At 41.9% G+C, this 20,134-nt stretch overlaps 2 protein-coding genes across 2 annotated transcripts in view; one reads left to right on the top strand and one right to left on the bottom strand.

The window, feature by feature from the left end:
* Window positions 1-18,064, top strand: part of gbe1b (glucan (1,4-alpha-), branching enzyme 1b) — a gene marked incomplete at its 3' end in the record, with an annotated part of 52,537 nt that extends 34,473 nt beyond the window's left edge. Inside the window, exons 11-13 of the mRNA XM_079166392.1 lie at window positions 5,663-5,773; window positions 5,854-6,025; window positions 17,970-18,064. Of these exons, the coding sequence (XP_079022518.1) occupies window positions 5,663-5,773; window positions 5,854-6,025; window positions 17,970-18,064 (378 nt within the window). The remainder of the gene's footprint in view (window positions 1-5,662; window positions 5,774-5,853; window positions 6,026-17,969) is intronic.
* Window positions 18,065-18,215: 151 nt separating this feature from the next.
* Window positions 18,216-20,134, bottom strand: part of LOC306701137 (LHFPL tetraspan subfamily member 6 protein-like) — a gene marked incomplete at its 3' end in the record, with an annotated part of 4,576 nt that continues 2,657 nt past the window's right edge. Inside the window, exons 3-4 of the mRNA XM_079166391.1 lie at window positions 18,425-18,498; window positions 18,216-18,308 (exon numbers count right to left, since the gene is read on the bottom strand). Coding sequence (XP_079022517.1) covers window positions 18,216-18,308; window positions 18,425-18,498 — 167 coding nt within the window. The remainder of the gene's footprint in view (window positions 18,309-18,424; window positions 18,499-20,134) is intronic.

Below are 20,134 nucleotides of genomic sequence, written 5' to 3'. Positions count from 1 at the left end.
AGAGATGCTTTTGCTAAACAAATTGAGAAACAATTGTTTATCATCAGTCCATGTTTAGCTCTGGATGGAGTTTTGTCTTGTTAAGTTAACTGAGAAATGGACAAAGCTTAAAGTAAAAATAGGATATGAAGATGAACAAGAAAAAAAGAAAGGTTTAAGTGACAGTGTTGTGCTTTTCTTTTCTTTTGCTCCTTTAAATGACCTTCCCATCTTGCTATTTTTTTTTATTTAAGTTTCATTAAAAAATATTCAACACATTAACCACGTTGCTTTCAAATTGACTTTGGGTTGTAGCATGGTATGATGTGGTTGGGAACTGCTTCTGAAGCCTCGATAAACTGAAATATGCGGGATCAGAACCACAACTTGGTTATTCTGTACAGAGGAGAAGCTGGTTTGGAAGAGTGAAGTCTTTATGGGTAAAGGCCCTTTAGGGCGGACCAGCTTTTTTAGCCTGCTCCGAGTTCTCAGTTTTTCCATGTTTCCTCAAGGTTACCACCAGTCATGCCATACAACATAAGATGCAGCTCTTTGCTCTGCTCTCTTACAGACAAAATGTGACTAATGTGTACTCGAACACAAAAAGTTATAGAAAACCGCCCATGGAAGTAAAAGACATTGAAAAGCATCCGCTCCAACAGATGACTTTACAACAAGAGTGTTTGTGTACGTTTAGTGTTCAGGACATATACAGTACACTGTGTATTTAGAATATGCTGGTAATGTTAAGTCACATCAAAATGTTGCTTCACAAATAAATGACCTGCAGCAATGATTGCAAAGGTTATCATCTAGTAAAATAAAGGATTTAGGTAAGATGATTACAAAAACAGTAACTTGAATAACTTAATTCAGCAGTAATCGCTGCTAAAATTGAAAGAGGATGATTAACCATTGCCAGCAAACGTAATAACATCATCGAGTGATATGTTACCACCCGGCACCGCTTCAGACTGGATGGGAAATTCTGGATGCCAAATATTCTCCGTCCTTCCACAACAACTGTTGAAGCACCCTTTAGCGCTCCACTTCAGCCCAAACTGCCACTGTGAAAGTACTTAATGGCCCACAATGGGAAAACATTGTTTATAACTGTGCAGCCATCAGGTATGGAAGTCCACAACTGTGTGATGTGGAAGCCGAGCAGCACAGGGAAAGTGCATGCATACTCAGCCATCAATCCAGAGATAGAAATAGATAATAACCTTTATCTTTCTCTGAGAGTTGCTGTCTGAGCTGATGGCACTGTCACACACGGCCATATGGCTTCTTTCAACCCTGTTTTGGAGCAGTGTTTGCCTCTTCTGGAGAATAGATTCACTGTACTTGGGATCAGTACACAACCCATCATTTATTTCCTTGTGTATGTTTAGAGCAAGTAGAGGTCTTGTTTAATATTTAAGAGAAAATGCAGCTTGTAGACGGCCTGAAGAGGTTATCTTTTGTAGGATTCATGTAAAGCCGTGACTTTTTATCCAGTTAGTCCACACTGAAAGTTATATTTACTCATATTTTGGTGCTAAAGCAAATCAGAGTGTGTGACCTCGGCACCACATGCCTCCTCTTGCACTACGGTTTCTTGTGTTTCTCGATGGGGGAAGTTTATGCATCGTTAATCAAGTCTGTCTGTCACAGCGGTGGGTTTTACTCGGTAGCGACGATGGAGGGAGGAAAAGAGAGGGGCAGAGGGAGGGGGAGAGATATAGTCCCAGACTTGACCTTCCTCAGTGATGCTTGCAATAGCTGTGCTGCGCCGCTAAAAACGCAGCCTCCTCCACGGTAACCAAAGGTTTTACAGGATTATCCTCGGGACGCCTCTGGAGAGGATGTTGCTGCTTTTTTTACTTTTCAAACAATATTGCTTGCAATGCAATATTCGTTTAGATACTTCTTCTGGTTGCATTTTTTTTTTTTTCAATTGCATTTGTTGCCTCCCCGAGGAGACTTGACATCACATGAATCGCAAAGCTGAGGGAGAGCAAGCGAGCAGCAAAATTCATGTATTTCTGTGCAGGGAAGCATTCACATGAACATGCCTTGGTATAGTCAGTGAAGTGCACTCAGGGCTAGCCTTGCCTCTCCTCACAGAGTGTCAATTAGGGAAGGATTTGAATGGACTGAAGTGGAGCCTCCAGTGAGGGGTGTGTTGCGGAGAAGGAGACATGGAGCAGGGGGTGGCAGGCATTCAGGAAGACAGACAGAAAGACAGACAGACAGACAGGCAAGAAGAAACAGAAGGAATGAGAGACAAAGAAGACGGAGCAACATGGCTTATTTATAGATTCACGTGTGCACCAGTGATTGTCTCCCGGTTCCTCTAGCGGGGCCTCACGCTGTGTTTCGTCCCCAGCATGACTGAGTGATATGACTCATTTACTGGCTGCAGAAGGCTTTTAGGACCAACAGGCTGTGAAAAATTAAGATATCCTAATGAGGAGCAGATAAGGCGCACAGCACAAGTTTGGATGATTCGATCTGATTATGACCATAAAATGCTGTCACTCCTAATGGATAATGTTACAAAAGCCCTCTGATTTAACAAGCACCCTTCCCTCCAGCTACAATAGATTGAGATGTAATTGAAACAATTAGAGGCGGAGGAGGTAGGGGGCTCGCCGGTCGCGGCAAGGAAAAGAGAAGGCGATGCAGAGACTTCTCCGGCTTCTCTCCGCTCCGAGTCAATTGTCCCGATTTAGCTTCTGTTCGTCCATTTATTTTAATTGAATGAAAATATCAGTCCGCACAGCTCTCTCCTTATTAGTTCAAGGGGGAAATCCATTTCTGGTCAACATACTTTGCTATGTCCATCATACTGGAAACACTTTCAATTAACATGACTTAATAAAATTCAGGCTGCAGGCGAGCGATGGTGGACTCCAGCTTGTTTGTGTAAACATCTCAGCGTCTTCATCTCTGACCGGTGATACCCTCCTCTCTCATCCTTTTTAACATTCACATTTCAGCTTCATTCTACTTAATTTTTGTGGCTAATTGCACCCTCAGGCCTCCCTTGTATGGCGTTACTGGCGGTGTGAGATGTAGACGGTGACTCCTTTAGCAAACTGAGGCTAGCTAAGGAGTGCCTTTCAGCTAAATCAAGCCGGAGACATTTGTGTGGGCAGAATGTTCATTCATTTCAACAAAAACTGTGAAAGTATAAAAAATAGGGAGGCATTAACTTGATCCATGGGATTGAGTGTTGCACACCTTCGTTCCCTGCTCATCTCTGGGGGCGGGCGGCACTGTATGCGAGAAGAGAGGATGTCCCCATAGCAACACGGTGCCAGTAAAGACAGGAGAGGCAGGATGCTCGGTGCCAGCCACCAAATGTAAAACAAGAGCTTTACACTAAACCCATCTCTAGCTCCGGGTCCTTCCCAGCATGATGGGATGGTAGTAGAGAGGCTCTGGAATCGGTCACAGCACGCCAGTGGCAGTGAGATGACCTCATCCTGCACTGCTAGATTTCTTTTTTTTTTTTTTATTATTTTATTTCTGGCTCTGCCTAATTAATCTGGGCACTCTGGTTGGCTCCTGACAGCAGGCTTGTAAAGTAAGATTTGTGCACTGCTCATTATCATTGATGAAGTGGAGTGTCAGTGGTGCCAGGAAGCTCGGCTGGTCGGGGCTGATGTGGGTGAGCTGGTGGTAGGGAAGTCGTCAACCCAGTCACTCTTGTCTCCGCTCCGACAGCCCCACTCCCAGATTAATTGCTCCCAGACCACTTTTGCGGTCGAATTGAATTGTAATGATTCATAAGGAAGTGTAAAGTGTCTGAATGTACGAGGATGTGGAGGAGGACGGGATGATCTCTGGGGTATATTCTGCAGATTCAGTTGTTTGGCTTTTATATTGGAGCCGGTCGGGAAAAAAAGAGGGCAGCATTTAGAGGATTTATTTATTTTTAGCTGGTGTGGCATTCTTAGTTTAGCTGCAGGAGGGAAATTCATTTTTAAACTTTTGTTATCACTATTCAATTTATCCATACATTAACTATTGTATTGTAATATTCTCCATGATACTAACATTATCAGCCCTAACAAGACACTTTCATTTAGAAGTGTCTTGAGAACAGAAACCTGATAACTGTGACCCATCTGCCTTGATTATTAGGAAATGTCATTTATTAGATATGCATAGTCATAACATGTGGTGATGTGTATGTAGCTAGTAATCTGCCCGGTGTTTTTTCTATTCTTTTTTTCAATCGATTTTCCAGCCTTCACTCATATCCCACTAGGTATACAAAGACTTCCTCGGTACCAATATGCAGTACCACTGAATATAGAGCTTGTACTATAGAAGCGTCTGCTTTATCAAATAAATGAATGCTTTTTTAAAAGTTGAATTAAAATAACACCTCAAGGCAAATGACATGCTTAATTAATTGACCATTTATGTATATCTTTTATTATATCTCTCATTTTCCTCTAACATTAAATGGTCATATAAATACACTTTCATCAACTTTAACAAAAAACGGACATCAACCGGTGGACATTAGATCAAACCTGGCAGCTGGGGCGAGTAAATACAGTCTTTGCCAAAACCTACTTGTTATTACTTGTTGCTTGTGATTTCAAATGTAATCGTTGAAAATACAGTGATGTTTGTTCCGGGGTATGAGGTCCTCTGCATCAGGGGCCGTGTTGAGCTAAACCCAAAGAACAGCCAGCGTGGCTTGGCTCATGGATCTGAGGCAGCGCACTGAGCTCAAAGGGAGTTAAACGGTCTGAGAATTTGTAACACATGCAGATGAGAAGTGCCTCACCGACGTTTTCTAGTGGCAGTTGGAATGACTAATACGGCCACACAAGGCTAAGGTTAGGAAGAGTGAATGTGAACAGATGGTGATATATAGAGCGGGAGAGCCTCTATTTAGGTGGACCAGCCAGTGCATCTCAGACATATTGATCGACACAATTACCTTCTTTACTCTGAGGATTATGGCTCTGTAGAGTAATATAAAGGTTTCCTGACATGTCAATCAGCTGTCACAGCAAATTCCACCGAGCAGACTTCAGCCTGTCACTGAGATGGGCTCTCCAACTCCCCCACCATCAGACAGGCTGCATGTCTATCACCAAGAGTTCTTGGAGGGCATAAACTCTCTCTTTTTTTTCCATTTAGGAGTGATATAGATACTGTGGCTTTCTAACATCTCTCTTGTTTATTAAATCATGTCCGTTGCCCACGACTGTCTATGTGATTATCTTCACTCTGCCCCTGTGCTCTCGTTAGCTCCTCCACCTCCTGAAAATGACCCCTTCAGCAGGAACTGTGCATGTAGGCAGGCCAGTGGCAGGGCATTGATTCCATGGTTGGATTTATTGTTGAATCCCTCGGTTTGGATGAGAGGCTCTGACCTTGCCCATCTCAGGTGGGGAGGGCTGATGCCTTACTACCCATGGGCTGTAGTGAAGTTATTAAAAACTCCATTACCGCCATTCAAAGGTAGACATAACTCACAGTGCGGATATAGAGATGTCAAAACAGAGATTGATCTGAGAAAGAAGTGTAACCCAGAGAAAACCTTAAGAAAGGTAGAAAGACTGCCAGAACTGAAATACTGAGCTTTAGACATCAGTCAGAGCCCGAATGGATCTCTCAGCTATACATCTATCACCTCCTTTTTCAATAACCCCTCTCTGTCACCCTGTAGATCCTGAAGGAGTTAAAGGATGAGGAGTGGGACATGGGCAATATCATCCACACTCTGACCAACAGGCGCTATGGAGAGAAATGCATAGCCTATGCAGAGAGTCATGATCAGGTAAGCTGTTTTCTACAAGACCCCACTCAAGTGTCTGGATTATCATGCTGTGGGTCATGAAACATAACCCGCCGTTATAGGCTCTGGTTGGAGATAAGAGCCTGGCCTTCTGGTTGATGGACAAGGAGATGTACACCAACATGAGCTCCCTGATTCCCATGACAGCCGTCATCGACCGCGGCATGCAGCTGCATAAGATGATCCGCCTCCTCACTCATAGTCTGGGCGGAGAAGGCTACCTCAACTTCATAGGTGAGTGATTGTGGTAACGCAAAGAGAATCGTACGACCTAGAAGATGCCTAGAAATGATGGCGTATGCAAGGATAAATACTATTGAGCAGTCATTAAGAAATGTTGTGTTAGCCTTGATATGTGCAGGTCAAAAGGATGCTGTGTTTTGATGGTGTTCTGGTGGCATATGTCAGTGTTAAAACAATGAATCCATTGACAGAAAATTAGAAACAAAGATATGCTCTAATTATGTTTTTGCATAGAGGAGTTCATTTACACACATTCCAATTCTCTCGCTCTCTCGATAGATCTATGTCATATTATTAATAAGCTATATAACGAACAGTCAAGAGGCAGTTGCGGTCGTGCTTGTGAGGCATCGTCCTGCTTGGTTCAGCTTTTGTTGAGAGTTCATTTTAGATCTCTCTCATGTACCGTATTCATCCTGAATTTGAAGCTCTCCCCTCAGGCAGACACAACAATCGCTAAGAGTTCAATGAACAGATAGAAATGCACATTTATTCTCCTGTCCATCCAAGTCCTCTACGGGCAACAGGCAGAAACAGGCTTTAGTATACATTTTTAATTGCTGAGCCATTCCTTCTGTGTTTATTTGCGCTACTGTTTTGGGGTGTTTTGTGCATTTATTTTTGTACATATCATTTTGCCATAGTGTGTTTCTTTAGCCTCAGGGTAAGACAAACAGAATGTACCTTTGCAATAATAAAGTTATCCTAATTCACTAAGGCTTGAAATAGCTTGAAGTAGCCCTTGTCACTTATTTTCCATTCGGGGAGAAGTGCTCAATTATTATATTTCTTCTATTTCTTTCATGGATACATCCTCGGAGTAGCTCACGACCAACGAGTCAAGGCTGATGATAAGCATCAAAGGAACCTTTTGAAGTGGGGTTGACATTAATACTTTCAAGAGCCGATGGTGAAATACAGGACAAAAGCTGTCTAAGATCGGATAGGTTACCGGTTTTCTTTTTCCACATTGATTCCAATTCACAGTCACTGTTGAGATGCATCTCACATCATCTGATGTGAGATGCATCTGATGATGCTTTATCGAGGCCTGCTGGTAAAGTGATAATGAAGTGATAATTAATGATGTTGGCAGTTGACCTTGGTTGCAGAGAATGTATTTCCTTGGATGAGCCTCACTAATGTAAACGCAGCCTGCCATTGTGATCCACAGCATGTTAGCTCCACCTGGTGACCGGGTGATCTGGTCAAGCTCTGAGTCCAAACAATCAAAGTATTTCTGCAATACCTGAGCTGCCTCTTTGGATTCATTATCGCTCAGTATTCACTACAATGTCCAGTCTTACTCTGTGGAAGAAAAGAGTGAAACACCCTGTGAATCTACTCTGATGTGTCGGGGGAGGGGGGGGGGCGAGCACAATCAAAGCGGCTGACAATCATAACAGCGCAGCTCATAATGAACAGGATGTCAGAGAACTGACCCCCTGTGGGCTGTTGAAGGACAGTTGATAGTAATCACATCTCTGGCTTAAGTATAGCTAAAAGTCGCACTCTGCTGTGCTTTGTGTCTCATGTACTTTTACTCTCAATCAGTGCAGCATCAGAATCATCAAGAGATGGTGTAGTGGTCGAAAAGCGATACTTGAAGTGGCTATTTGACAAGGGTTTCGTTAAATCAGTCTAATCCCTTATCTTTTGTGAAAACGACTTAAGCTGCTCATTTGCCATCTTAACCGTAACCCATACTTTCTTCTTTGCGTCTTTTGATCAGCTGTACTGTATTATTGCACAGCCGAAAGCCATAAACGTATACAGTAGCTAAAGGAAAATCTTTTCTGAGTTTCTTGTGTCAGTTGATGACTGAATTAGCCAGTAACTATTTGATGCATTGCAGATTGAAATGCTTCAATCACTTTACACTTTCCATTGATTAAAAATGTGGATGATCATCTTGTCCGGTTAGTAATAAGTACTATATGTATGATAATGCATTTTTATCTTCCGCATCAGTCCTTTCTATGTTTTTATAGAATACATCTTAATTAGAGCTGCTAAAATGATAGACATGAGATTTGGGGGTCGATAATAAATACCTGTATTTTAAATTCACTTAAACGACAGAGTGTAAATCTGTAAATTCCTTCAGAGTCCTCCACCTGTCTTGATATAATGTGGAAACATGTCCCTCACCGTTGTCTTGTGAAATCGGCGATCTTGTGTCTCCTCCTTCTCACCGTAAGCTGTTTTTAACCTCCAGATCAATGATAATTCTTCTTGCTGATGCAGTTTTCTGCAGTCCAGACTGCAAGCCTTTTATTACCCGTTCTACTGAAGGAACAGATGGATGCTTTATCACGCATACGACTTTCCTCCACTCCCTCAGTTATTCTAATTTCTTCAAAGGGGTTGTTTTGATTTTTCCATTTTTACTTTTGTTTAAACCTTTCATGCATCAGTAAATCTGTCAGTTTCTGTTTGTAGGTGTTGTATCATAGAAGCACAAACTCCATTGTAGTATTGACGGAGCCATAACAAAAGTAAAATGAAGTCCTCCTTTTCAAAATGATTACTTCAGTTGTGCCTAATTGTGCTCCACTTTTTTTAATGGAGCACAATTAATCAGACAAATAAGGCAGACTTGCATTTCAAACTTTAAATAACCCATTTTGTCAAGTAATGCTCAGTGGTTTGAAGAGCACTTATGAAAAGGAGACTCGTATTAAGGAGGCAGTAAAACTAATATCGTTCCCTTTTGAGAACTGATTGCTGACTCAAAGAATGGTGCTATCATCTTGTGACGACAGTTATAAAGGATGACAGTTCAAAGTTATCCTGAAGAACACAAAATCTGAAAGTTTCGCAGTGACACATCGCTCTAGAACGTCCGCCTATCGGGCGAGCATTAGGAAAAAAGAAAATCAAGTAGATCTGAGATGACGTGTCGTGTCAGTAGATCACTGTCGACAGTCATTTAGTCAGTGCTCAGCAAGGGCAAATTGTTTGAGCAAGCAAATCAATTGAAAGTGTCTAACCTAGAAAAACCCATTTATTTACTCATGACCAATAGCAAACACAACACAGCAAGAGGACAGAGGGAGCATCGGCATTTGAGAGGCCCGGGAGATGGATACTGTAAAGGATGTGGAGTGTCAATGACATTAAAGCACAGAGTGGCGTGGTAATAATGAAACGCCTCAGTGGTTTTATCATTACATCAGCAGGGACAGAATGGAGGCACTTGCACTTTCTGACTTTCAGGGCTCACAGAGACTTAAGATAACCTTGCAGATTTACAGTCTAAATCATTGAGCTAAGAACTTCTCCCAGCACTCCGTATTCATAGATTGCTACAATGCAACAGGCAACTATTATACGGCAGCCTTGGACAGTGAATTTCAAACCAGCGCTCCCTCCTCATACATTTCAAATAGATAATCTCACTGAGAGCCGACTGTGCTTGCAGGCTTGTGGTTTCGGAGGAACACGGCACTAACACCGCTGCTTGTTGGACCAGTAATGCTTATTTTATGTGCAGAGTGGGAGTGTATGTTAACACAGTAACAGGTAATCTATCTAGCAAGTGCAAATAATCATTGTATCGGTTTTTCAGCCTCTTTTTTTTTTTTTTTTCATTGCATCTGAAACCTGTGACTCTCTCCCTCCCATCCCCTCTGATTCCCTCATTGATCTTCCTTTGCCAGAATCCCTCCAATGGAAAACACATTGATCCTTGGCTTCTTCTTGTGCTGCTAATTACTGAGGGGACTGTGTCACTGTCAGGCCCTTATCTGATGCAGGGCTGTGTAGAGGAGTAATGGGATGTGCCAGCTGAAAAGCTGTCTGACATAACCTTGTGTAAACATGGTTGCCCCCAATTAATCATATCTTTATTGGAACCACCATCAATTTAAGCATCAACATGATCCAAGAAACTTTTTTCAACATTAGCATGGGTTCAAAATCTTAGTGCAACTTTTTAAAATAAATAACAACTTTCTCTTATTTCGGTGTTTTACCTATCAATTTCTATTGGCTATGATAACATTTAATTCAACACCCTAATTGCTGACATATGAGGATGTGGCCGTGGCGCGTGCATTTTATACCTGGGCCTTCACTGCTGTCCTGCAGCTGAAACACAGCTACGGTTATTATTTGTTTCGTATAAAAATGAAGCTCAATACTTATAAATGCACTAACTGCATAGTGCAGATATATGAATACGCCGAGACTGCGTCTCCTCTCTTCTCTGACTGCAGCTGGGACTGCTGCGGGAGAGAGTCCGTCTGTGAGTGCTTCGGGGCGGCTCACGGCAGCACCCGCTGCTCGTTCACGAGAGTGCAGAACGGGACGTTCTTTCACGTCGGAGTCAAAACACCAGAAAAAGTCGCTAGATTTGTCATTAGTAGTTTTTGACAAAAACAAATCGCCATGAGGGTTTGGAAACTCGCCAGATTTAGCGAGAAAGTTGGCAACACTGGCACCAGCTAAATATGTCCCCAGAGCAACACTGGACGTAACAATGGTTCCTATCACATATAAAACCAAACAAAAATCCATCTTCATAAAAACAAGTTGTACAAATAATAATATATAAACAAGCATATTAAAGCTACTGCAGATGTAAAAACAAGAGCAGTTAACTTACCCTAGCTGTTTGTTCACTTAAAGACAAAGTCCTTCTTTCTTTGTTAATAAAGAGTTTAATCTCACGGTTGTTCAGTACATCCGTGCGTTTTAGTTCCAGTAAGAAGTCCTTCTCGATTCATGGACGCCAGTGAAGACAGTCGAGCCTCCCCAGTTGTATTTCTTGAATAGGTTTTAATGCGTTTGAGGGCTGAAAATGTCCGCTCGACAGAGGCAGCAGATATTGGGATTGGTTGAAGACTATGACAATCAATAATATCGTCCCCATTCACTTAAACTGCACATGGAGGCACTTACCTAGAGACACAGAGGTGAAATCTGATTGGATAAAAGCTCTACTTAAAACAAGCTGCACTGGAAGCAGAGCAACTGAGGAACACAGTAGCTGTGCAATGAGAAAATAAGATAATTGGGACATTTCTTTTTTTTATAAATTATAATATTGTAGTGTATTTATGAAAAATTATTAAATTATAAAAAGGCTATAACTTTGTGATTCTGTCTAGGCCAGCAGAGAAGGCTTTGAAGGCCCTGACGGCCCACCACTGGGATGTGGTGACCTTTCCAACAGGGCATGGTGTAATCTGAAGATCAAACAGGTTATTTGTACCCTAAACTAAACCCTAAACCATAACCTCTTCTTGTAAAGTTGGTCACTTTTTCCTAAATAAAATTTTTTGATTTAGATTTGTTTTCTTTACAAAACTGAGAGCCGACAGCCGTGCTAGCTGCTCTGTGAGGCTATATAGGCACAATGAGCTAAATGTTATAACTATATTATATTGTATGGCAATCCACCCAGTAGTTGTTTCACTTACAATCACAAATGTTAATCAGCTGGTGGCAGTAAAGAAAGATTCCGAGGATCACAATTCATCCTGCCATGCCCAGAATCCTGCAGCTAGCATTAATTGCTCTTTATATCGGTGGTCTATTACAATTTGGGGATTTTACTTGTAAATATGTAACTTTGGCCATCAGCCCCATAATAACATTGGACTCACCAAGTTCATTTCTGAGAAGTGGAAACATCATTAAAAACGTGTAGGTTTTATGTAAACATCCATCCCAGTTTGGAGACCCACTTCCTGGGTCCATTGTGACCTTCCATACTTGCTGTGGTTGTGTGTGTGCACAGTTTGTCTGTGTGATTTACCTGCAAATACAGTGGTTAAGATAATCTGGCTAAAAGCCGGATGTTAACAACTTAACCTTCCTGACTACTAGTGTTTCTCCACATGTCTGACTTCATTGTAGTCAGACATAGTAAAGAAAACGGCAATTATCCTTTAATGAATGTTCAAAAAATAAACTTTGTATATATTATACTGAAACCCCTCACGGTATTTTATCTCGGGTAACAGTGCCCCAGATATATTATGAGACATAAATGATGATTTTATTCATGTGTGTATTGTGGTAAGAATCCATCATATTTTGTCCTTTTTACAGACTGTGCTATCTAGTTTATTTCAGCTGTGAGGAGGCAGAGGAAGGTTATTATCACGGTGATTAATGCAGGCATATGGGAGGAACATTGCCGTGTTATCGTAGAGGAGAGGGAAATGATTACCTAATGGAGGTGTGTCCAATGTGTTTCTTTAAAGCCGAAATGAAAAGAAGAGTCAAAGACTTCCACGGGGCACTGAATCAACCTGAACAGGAAATCAATCATCTCCACTAGACTTTATAAAATAATATTAGGAAACTGAAAGCAAATGCAGGCAAAAGAGGCTGGTGTGCTTACACTGTTAATGAAGTGTAGCTCTTTTGAGAGCTTTTATCAAAGCTGCAGCCTGTATCTGGGGGCTCTATCTTGGACAGAATAGGCAGATCACTGTTTTTTTTCCCCTCTTACTCCTCTGTGTGTGTGTATGTATATATGTGTGTGTGTGTGTGTGTGTGTGTGTGTGCGTGTGTGTGTGTGCGTGTGTGTGTGTGTGTGTGTGTGTGTGTGTTGGTGCGTGAACATGCCCTCCCTGCCCCCGTATGCCACACACACTCCCACAAAGCAAGTGGATGATAAGGAATAGCTCATTAATATGGAAGTCCACACTACAACATTTTCACACTTTCATGCTTTTTGTTGTGTGGTGGAGTTCTTATGTGTGCAGGTCAAGTGTGGGCCGGTAGATCAAGTCACACGTTGAAATATCTCGAGTGCAGTGTGGAGTAGCAGTTCCTTTTTATATGCTCGTTATTTTGCCCCGACAGTGTTCACGCCTGTTCGGTTCCCGCAGTCTAAACCAAAGAACAAAAATGATCCATTGTTTGCTTTTGGTTCTAGCCCATTTAGGGTTCACACTGACTTATTACAAACAAAGCAAGGGTTGTAAACATGGACTGACAGGTCACTCATTCTCTGGACAGTTTGGGTGACCTATTCTGCATCATCGGCGCTACATGGGGCCCGTGGGGGGAAAATCAAAACTGAATTTATTTCAGTGACCGACCACAAGTGACTCTGTGCTCCCGGGTGCCTGAAGACTTCACTTATTTTTCCGCGGTAGTCACAAAAAGCTCCGGCAAAGAGAAACAGATGGTCATGAGCAGCAGTTCAGACTGTAACGGAAGGTTGGAGACGGCAGACAGAAGTGAGCCGCCGTATGCGGCAGTGTGATGGGAAACAATTGTTGCCGTAATCGGCACACAGATGATGCAAAAACAAATTGTTTTTGAATTCAGCTTGTCTCAGTGCATTAGTTCGGTCAATGACATAGATAGCAGTGTTCTCACTTTCCTACATGAGCAAGACCAAACAGGCCCACATGTCAGAGTTTCTTTTCACCACAGAAAACAAGTTAACATCCGAAAAAATCCCACTTGAGAAGTCCACTGTAGTGCAGGGATGCCAATGTCTGGCCTACTGGGACAGGTTGTTGCGGTTGGATTTGGCAGGTGGGGGAACCCCAAGAGCCAGTGTACCTGGCAAGACAGTGTTTGGGACGCTTCTGAACAGGTTTGGTTATTAGCAAATATCATAGATAATTGTTAATATTAATAAAATCAATAGATAATATCCATCATAACAGGGCACCAAAACTATGTAGGTGCAGTAGCTCAGAAAGGAATTGAATTGCTATCCTAAGTAATTATTAATTACCAAAAGTAATTATATTGAATAATATGATTTAATTGACATAAAAATCACCTTGGGGTGCCATCTTTCTTAACAAAAGGAAAATGTTAGCGGCTTAATGTAGTCCCATAAAATAGTCTTATGAGATGTACTAAGCACATCAATTTGGAACTCTTGATTAATACTTAGATTAATAACTAACTAAAGTGTGTGTGTCTCTGTGAGAGAGACAAAGAATGGCGTTCTGGGTTCAAAATGGTGACTGAGCACAAAACTAAATGGCTGACAAGGTAACGACAAAGATGGCTGAATCACATGATGGCCGCTTTTTTGTCTTGAGTGAACACGTGTTCAGTCATAACTCAGAGTGAACAGTGCAAGAGTATTGAGATTCTCTCTGAAAGTCTGTGTTTAAAACCAATTCACAGTTTATGTACGTGATTGTAATATGTGTCAGATGGCGTGGCGGGTTAGAAAAGATTATAAGTGCATGCAAGACCCTTAGTCCGTGTGAAGCATAACTAACGCATCAATTTTGGCAAAGTCTGTACTGGATCAGACCCAGTTACATCCCTTCCCATGGAGGGGAAACTTGCTTGATGATTTTTGTTGCTTGGAAAGTCAGCTGGCAGACTTTGTTGTAGCCACTGGTGCTAAACTTGTTTACTCTGGGTTAGCGCTGCGTCCTGATCTCAGTCTTTCAGGTCCCTGCTGTGAAAGGAAGGTTCTGTGTATGCCTGTTCAGTTAGCAGGCCGTACCTGAGAGACGAGGAGTTGGAACAGCAGCGCAGCTCTTGCTGCTTGCAAAGGTGTGAGAGAGAAGAGACAGCTGAAGTCTGCTGCTCCTTGCAGTGGAGGGGAGAGAGGGGGAGAGAGTGAGAGAGAGAGAGAGAGAACAAAGGGAAGTTTGCTGCTAGTTATCATGGATGAGTTTTTGCCTCTAGGCGTGATAACTGAAGGATCCTGGGAAACTGATTAAAAAGGTTGCACAGAAAACCGCTTGTGTGTTCTATGATATTGGTTGAGCTCTGTTCGAAACATTGAATGATCTTAAATGAATGTTAAGTTGTGCGACCACAAGTTTATCAATAGCTGCACGCATGAACTCACTGAAGACAAGGGGTGAGATTGGAAAAAGGATATGTGCTAAGTGTGTGGGGGGAGAGAGACAATACTTTCTGATTTGTATCTCGATGGCATCAGCTGGAAGGAACACGAGTCTGCAGCACACTATTATTATTACTATTATTTATAAAACTGCCATTGAGATTTATTTACATATCATTGAACATGCAGTAACGTCGTTCCGGCCCTCTAGAACCCTGTGCAATGATATAATGTGTCATGAAGGGTTTAGTTTTTGTCCCAATGAGCCAATTATGACTGATGAGCACATCTTCGACCAGAGAGTAGGAACAAATCAGGGAAATCCTTTGGCTGGAAAAACTGAAGCCAAAGCCAAATTACATACTACTTGCATACAGCATGCATTGTATACACATTTTGTATATACATTCTTTTTTTTTCAGTATACAAGAAGTCAAAGTACTTTCATTATTTACTCGGCGCCGATGCACAATGTGGGATGACAGATGCCAGTCAGACTTCAGCTTTGGAAAACTGCTGCTCATTAAACTTCAAGAGAACGCTTGTCCAGTTTTTTGTTTGTTTTTGTTTTTGAGAGATTTTCGTTGAGCTGTTTCTTATCACCATCCACAATTTGTTTAAACAATTTTGCGGCTGTGAATAACTCCACCATTTCCCTTGGGACTACAGAGTCCATCAACGGCGCACATTTAGTATTCCAATATCACTACACTGCGTCCCTTAAACCAGCTGAGAATGAGTGTTTTGCATGGAATTGGGACACAGCTCTTTGTAAACTCGGCCCTCGTACACGTGAGACATAGCTGAATACCTGTGTAATGCATGTGTAGCTCAGGTCGCCATGGATCTGTTGTCTGTGGCATGTAAATTACAACAACCGCTGAGGTGGATCAATGTGTGTAATGCACAGTTCGGATTGCAAAAAGCCATCAAACTCATTCTTCAGCATAACATGTTTAATACAACAGTGGTTGCTCTCACTCACACCACCTACACATGTACCCTATGCAACACAGTGCAACACAGAGAACATGTCGAAAGTCATTCTGGGAAATGAAGGAACTCAAAAGTACTGTAGATGTTGTTGAGCCAGACAGGGAGGACAAAAATAGTAAATTATGCATTGAACATCACATATGGATGCCTGACAGAGAAAGAGTATCTGTTATTTTTTTTTCTCCTTGAGAATGAGTTCCCCGGGGTAATCGTGGGGCTTATTCCTTAGGTGCTACTTAAAGGGAGGAGCCTCTAGCACAGTGTTTTCTTTTATGCCATCGCTCCCTCTTGACAGGTCTTGAAATCACGTCAATGCTACCTGAATCCACACAATGTTATGCTTGCTGTGACTGCCTTTTGTAAGATGAGAAAGAAAGAAGTTTCTTTTCTTGAAAGAAGTTTGTCAAATTGTAGCATGACCTTGACCTCTTTCATTCAGCACAATCCCCTGTTTCATAATTTTCTTTTCAAGTGGGTTGAGAATTGAGAGTTTTTGTCTCTATTAGCGTAGGTCAGGGGTCGGCAACCCGCGGCTCTTCGGCCCCTCTGTTGCGGCTCCCTGAGTCCTCCGTCACGGCGTTTTAAGCATTGTTTTCGAGATGATCTCCGTCCAGACTTAAACGCCTGAAAACGAATATCACGTGACCATTCACGTACACTGGGCATGCAGTGGGTGCCGGTCCTGCTGGTTTTCCTTCTGTGCATGTCTTGTGTTCGCGTAACAGCAGCAGCTGTTTTCTGCCTCTGTTGCCAGATTCATGTCACATTCACAAACATATTGCTGGAGATCTAAAAGCCACATCTCATATATATATATATATATATATATATATATATATATATTGCGGGGATTACGATTGTATAAGTCTAGCACTACATCACAGCCACGTATAAAGAAATACATTGAAGAAAATATATTTATGGTAAGATCGCATCAACCTGGATTCAAACTCTGTTGAGTAAAATATTCAAAAAGGGCCGCGCTACACAATCCGCCACTTGCATCTTACGTCGCGGTTTAGCGCCTTTCCCTGTAGATGGCTGATCATGATCTGCAGACCCCTGCCCTCGGTAGACTATCAATGGATAAATCCCAAAACAGAAAAGTCACGGAGGAAAATAGAGATTAATTCTGCATGGACGTATTCATTTGCTTTCACTGCGAACGATGCTGGCTTACCTGTATGCTTGATATGTGGCGAGAAATTTGCAAACAACAAAAAATGTAATATTGAAAGATGCTTCCAGAACAAGCACACAGCATTTGAAAAGTGTCACACTGGAGATGAGCGAAAAAGAGCGATTTCTCAACTGCTGCAGCAAACTCTCCTCTTCATAAGAGTTTGATATTGTTATAACACGTAAAATAGCAATAAAATGTCAACAAGTGTCTTTATTCTTGTTCTATAATTTCATAAATACAACAAACTATAGTTTTTGTATATATAATATAACTATAGACACATTTTATTTGGTGGAAAATAGAGCAAAATGGCTCTTTGGATAGTAAAGGTTGCTGACCCCTGGTGTAGGTAATAGTAATCTAGTTTCAGATGGAAAAAATCAAGCTATTTAGACTTGGCCACTACCCAATCTTTTGAACTGTGGATGTAGGCTAATCATTGGTACTGCCCTCAAACTGTGCTCACCCCATAAGCCTACAGAGTCTCTCAACCACCAACGATCTGCCACTCCACACCTGTTTATGCGGTAAAACAGAGGAGAGGGGACAACCTCACCGTGTGCATTACATTCTGATTTGACTGTAGCCTAAAATGCACTATATCAGGCAGGAAGGGGTACGTCCGCACAGGCCAAAATGTATAGGTCGTATAGAACAAGCAGTCTATCAATACTGTAAACTGTCACATAGTAAGTCTCCCAATTCCTGGTACCCAGTGCAAAGCACAGATGTGGAGAAAACCCAAATGCCCGTTAAGTAAGTTAGAAAGAAATACTACAGTTCTGTTAACTGTGTTTCCATTAATCTCCAGTGAAGGGGACTGGATTTACTGCAGAGAGACTTCGGTGCTTGAAAAGCATGCTGATATAGCTTTATATGGTGGACTGTGCATCTGCATCTTGTATGCTCAGTCTGCACAACAGCTGTTATCAGTTCTGTTCACACCCGTTTGTCCCTGTCAGGATCCAGGTTGGCCGATTGGGCCTGGTGCACCATGGCCTGCAACAATTTCCCCCCAGTGCCTGAGGTTGTCCATCACAGTGCTGCCTGCAGCTAAGTGATTTCCACATACCTCAGTGTTGTTCCAATGGCTGGATAGTCCAGGGGTGGCGAATATCTCTAATATTATAACGGTACATTGTATCACTCAATACAAGGCATTCAGGTCAATACACATTATTAACCAAACAATTCAACATTTGTTTTGTTCAAAATGTGTTGAACTGTAAAGTGGTGTCATTGGATGATGATGATGAACGCTGAGGAAGGCTCTTGAATTGGGCTATTTCATCCTTGAGGCTCTGAGGGGATGAGCCGGGAAGATTGACACATTGGACAGTCCTTCTAGTGGCCGCAGAGCACTATCGAGAACGTCATCGTCTTTTTGCCTGAGGGCAGTCATGCCTACCAGACCTACCAACTGCCGACTTGGGGCCGTGACATGGCCCACAGCGGCTGTAACATCCATGGTGAAATTGCTCATTTGTGTCGCTAAGGCAGATACAAAAACAGCTCAGTCAAAACTGGCAGCCTGAAACTTTAAGAGGCTCCTGCCATGATTCCTTGACACACACTAGTTTTCTTTAGGCACTGGAAGAGTAACAATGTGCCCTCTGGGGTCACAATGGTTACTGCTGATGGTCCTAGACACAGGCTTCAAAACACTGGGAGAGTCTTAACTACATCCCATAATGGGCAGGACAAGACGGCATTGTCTTCAGTCCTGCCAGGAAGTGTGGAGATGTCTTCAGTCAGTAAAATTGCTGTCCAAAGCCGTCCAAAGCATAAGTTATACAATGAGTTTTCACTCTAGGGCACACCAATGTCCTGTTTCTTCAATGTGCTTCTCTTTGCTCAAAGGATTTTTGTTATAACTTCCATTCCTTGTTTGTGATTTGTGACCATCATATGTCGAAAATGAATGGCCACATTGGAGTAAAATGTAATCGAATTCAAACTCCCACGATGAAGAAATCTGAAGATTTTTTTGATCTTTTGACCTTCTCTCTTGTGCTATGGTAAGGCCAACCTTTTTAATGGTCAACATATCTCTAAAACAAGTAAAATGTTACTATTAGGAAGAATGATATTTTCTTCTGCTGACCTTATGACCTATACTGTTGACACCCTCATTACTGGAAACTTCTCATCTCATGTCACACGGTTTGCTGTTCTTACAAATTTCCCCAGGATTTGAGTCAAATGACCTATTTGCAACCTCGTATCTCTGTAAATTCACATATGGTATTTTGGATTTATTAAGAGACGTTAAATTCATGTTGAAAGGCATGTGGGGCCGCTGTGACGATGAGCTCACTGTGATGAGAAAATGTAAGAAAGAAAGAAAATTTGTCGTTGATTATAGAACAAATTACCTCCAGTGACACGAGGCTACAGTTACGCTGTTTGATTTTCTTTATGAATGCTGTATTGCCTATTAAAAAGTCAAGATTTAACAGAAAAGGATATTTTTTTAACTAGCTGATGTGACAGCCACGCTGGTGTTTTTGTGATGGAGTTACAGATGTGTAGTTGACATCAAAATGAAGGTAAAGTTTGAAGATGAGTGCAGGCCCCTCCTACTTTACGCCCTTGGCCCAATGTGGCGTTGCAGCTGGTGTGATCCCATCACAAAATGGTCTCGAGTGTTCTATATGCGTGTGTGTGTGTACTTGATAAGATTATTTGCATGTGAAATATCAATACAAGACTTTCAGACACACCATGGATGCGTAGTTTACACATTCTTCTTGTAGTGCAGGGAAGAAAATCTGTCTTTGACTGCCAGTGTTTCAAGTCTGAAATGTAATTTTCTTCTTTACATTTCAAGTTCATATGTGTAGGAGGCTCGTTATTCATGCAGATGTCACAAGAAAAGGCTCTCTCTCTCTCTTTGCTCTTCCCTCCCTCCCTCTCTGTGTTTGTCTTTGCTGCCCTAATTCTGAGGCAAGTGCTGCAGTGGGCTTGTTCTGTTGGCAGTCCGTGCCTTATTGTTTGCTACTTCTTTAACACCTACATAATGTATTTCATTAGAATCTGCTGTCAGCCCCTGTCTGTTCCACTTCATCCCATCACTCTGATTTATTTTTTTTTTCTTCAGGAGGTAGGGGCTCTTGGCACCACAAAC

The sequence above is a fragment of the Pholis gunnellus genome, assembly GCF_910591455.1.
Source record: "Pholis gunnellus genome assembly, chromosome: 9".
Classification (NCBI taxonomy): Eukaryota; Metazoa; Chordata; class Actinopteri; order Perciformes; family Pholidae; genus Pholis; species Pholis gunnellus.
Note: the sequence above shows the minus strand (reverse complement) of the source record. Positions and strands in the feature narration are given on the sequence as shown.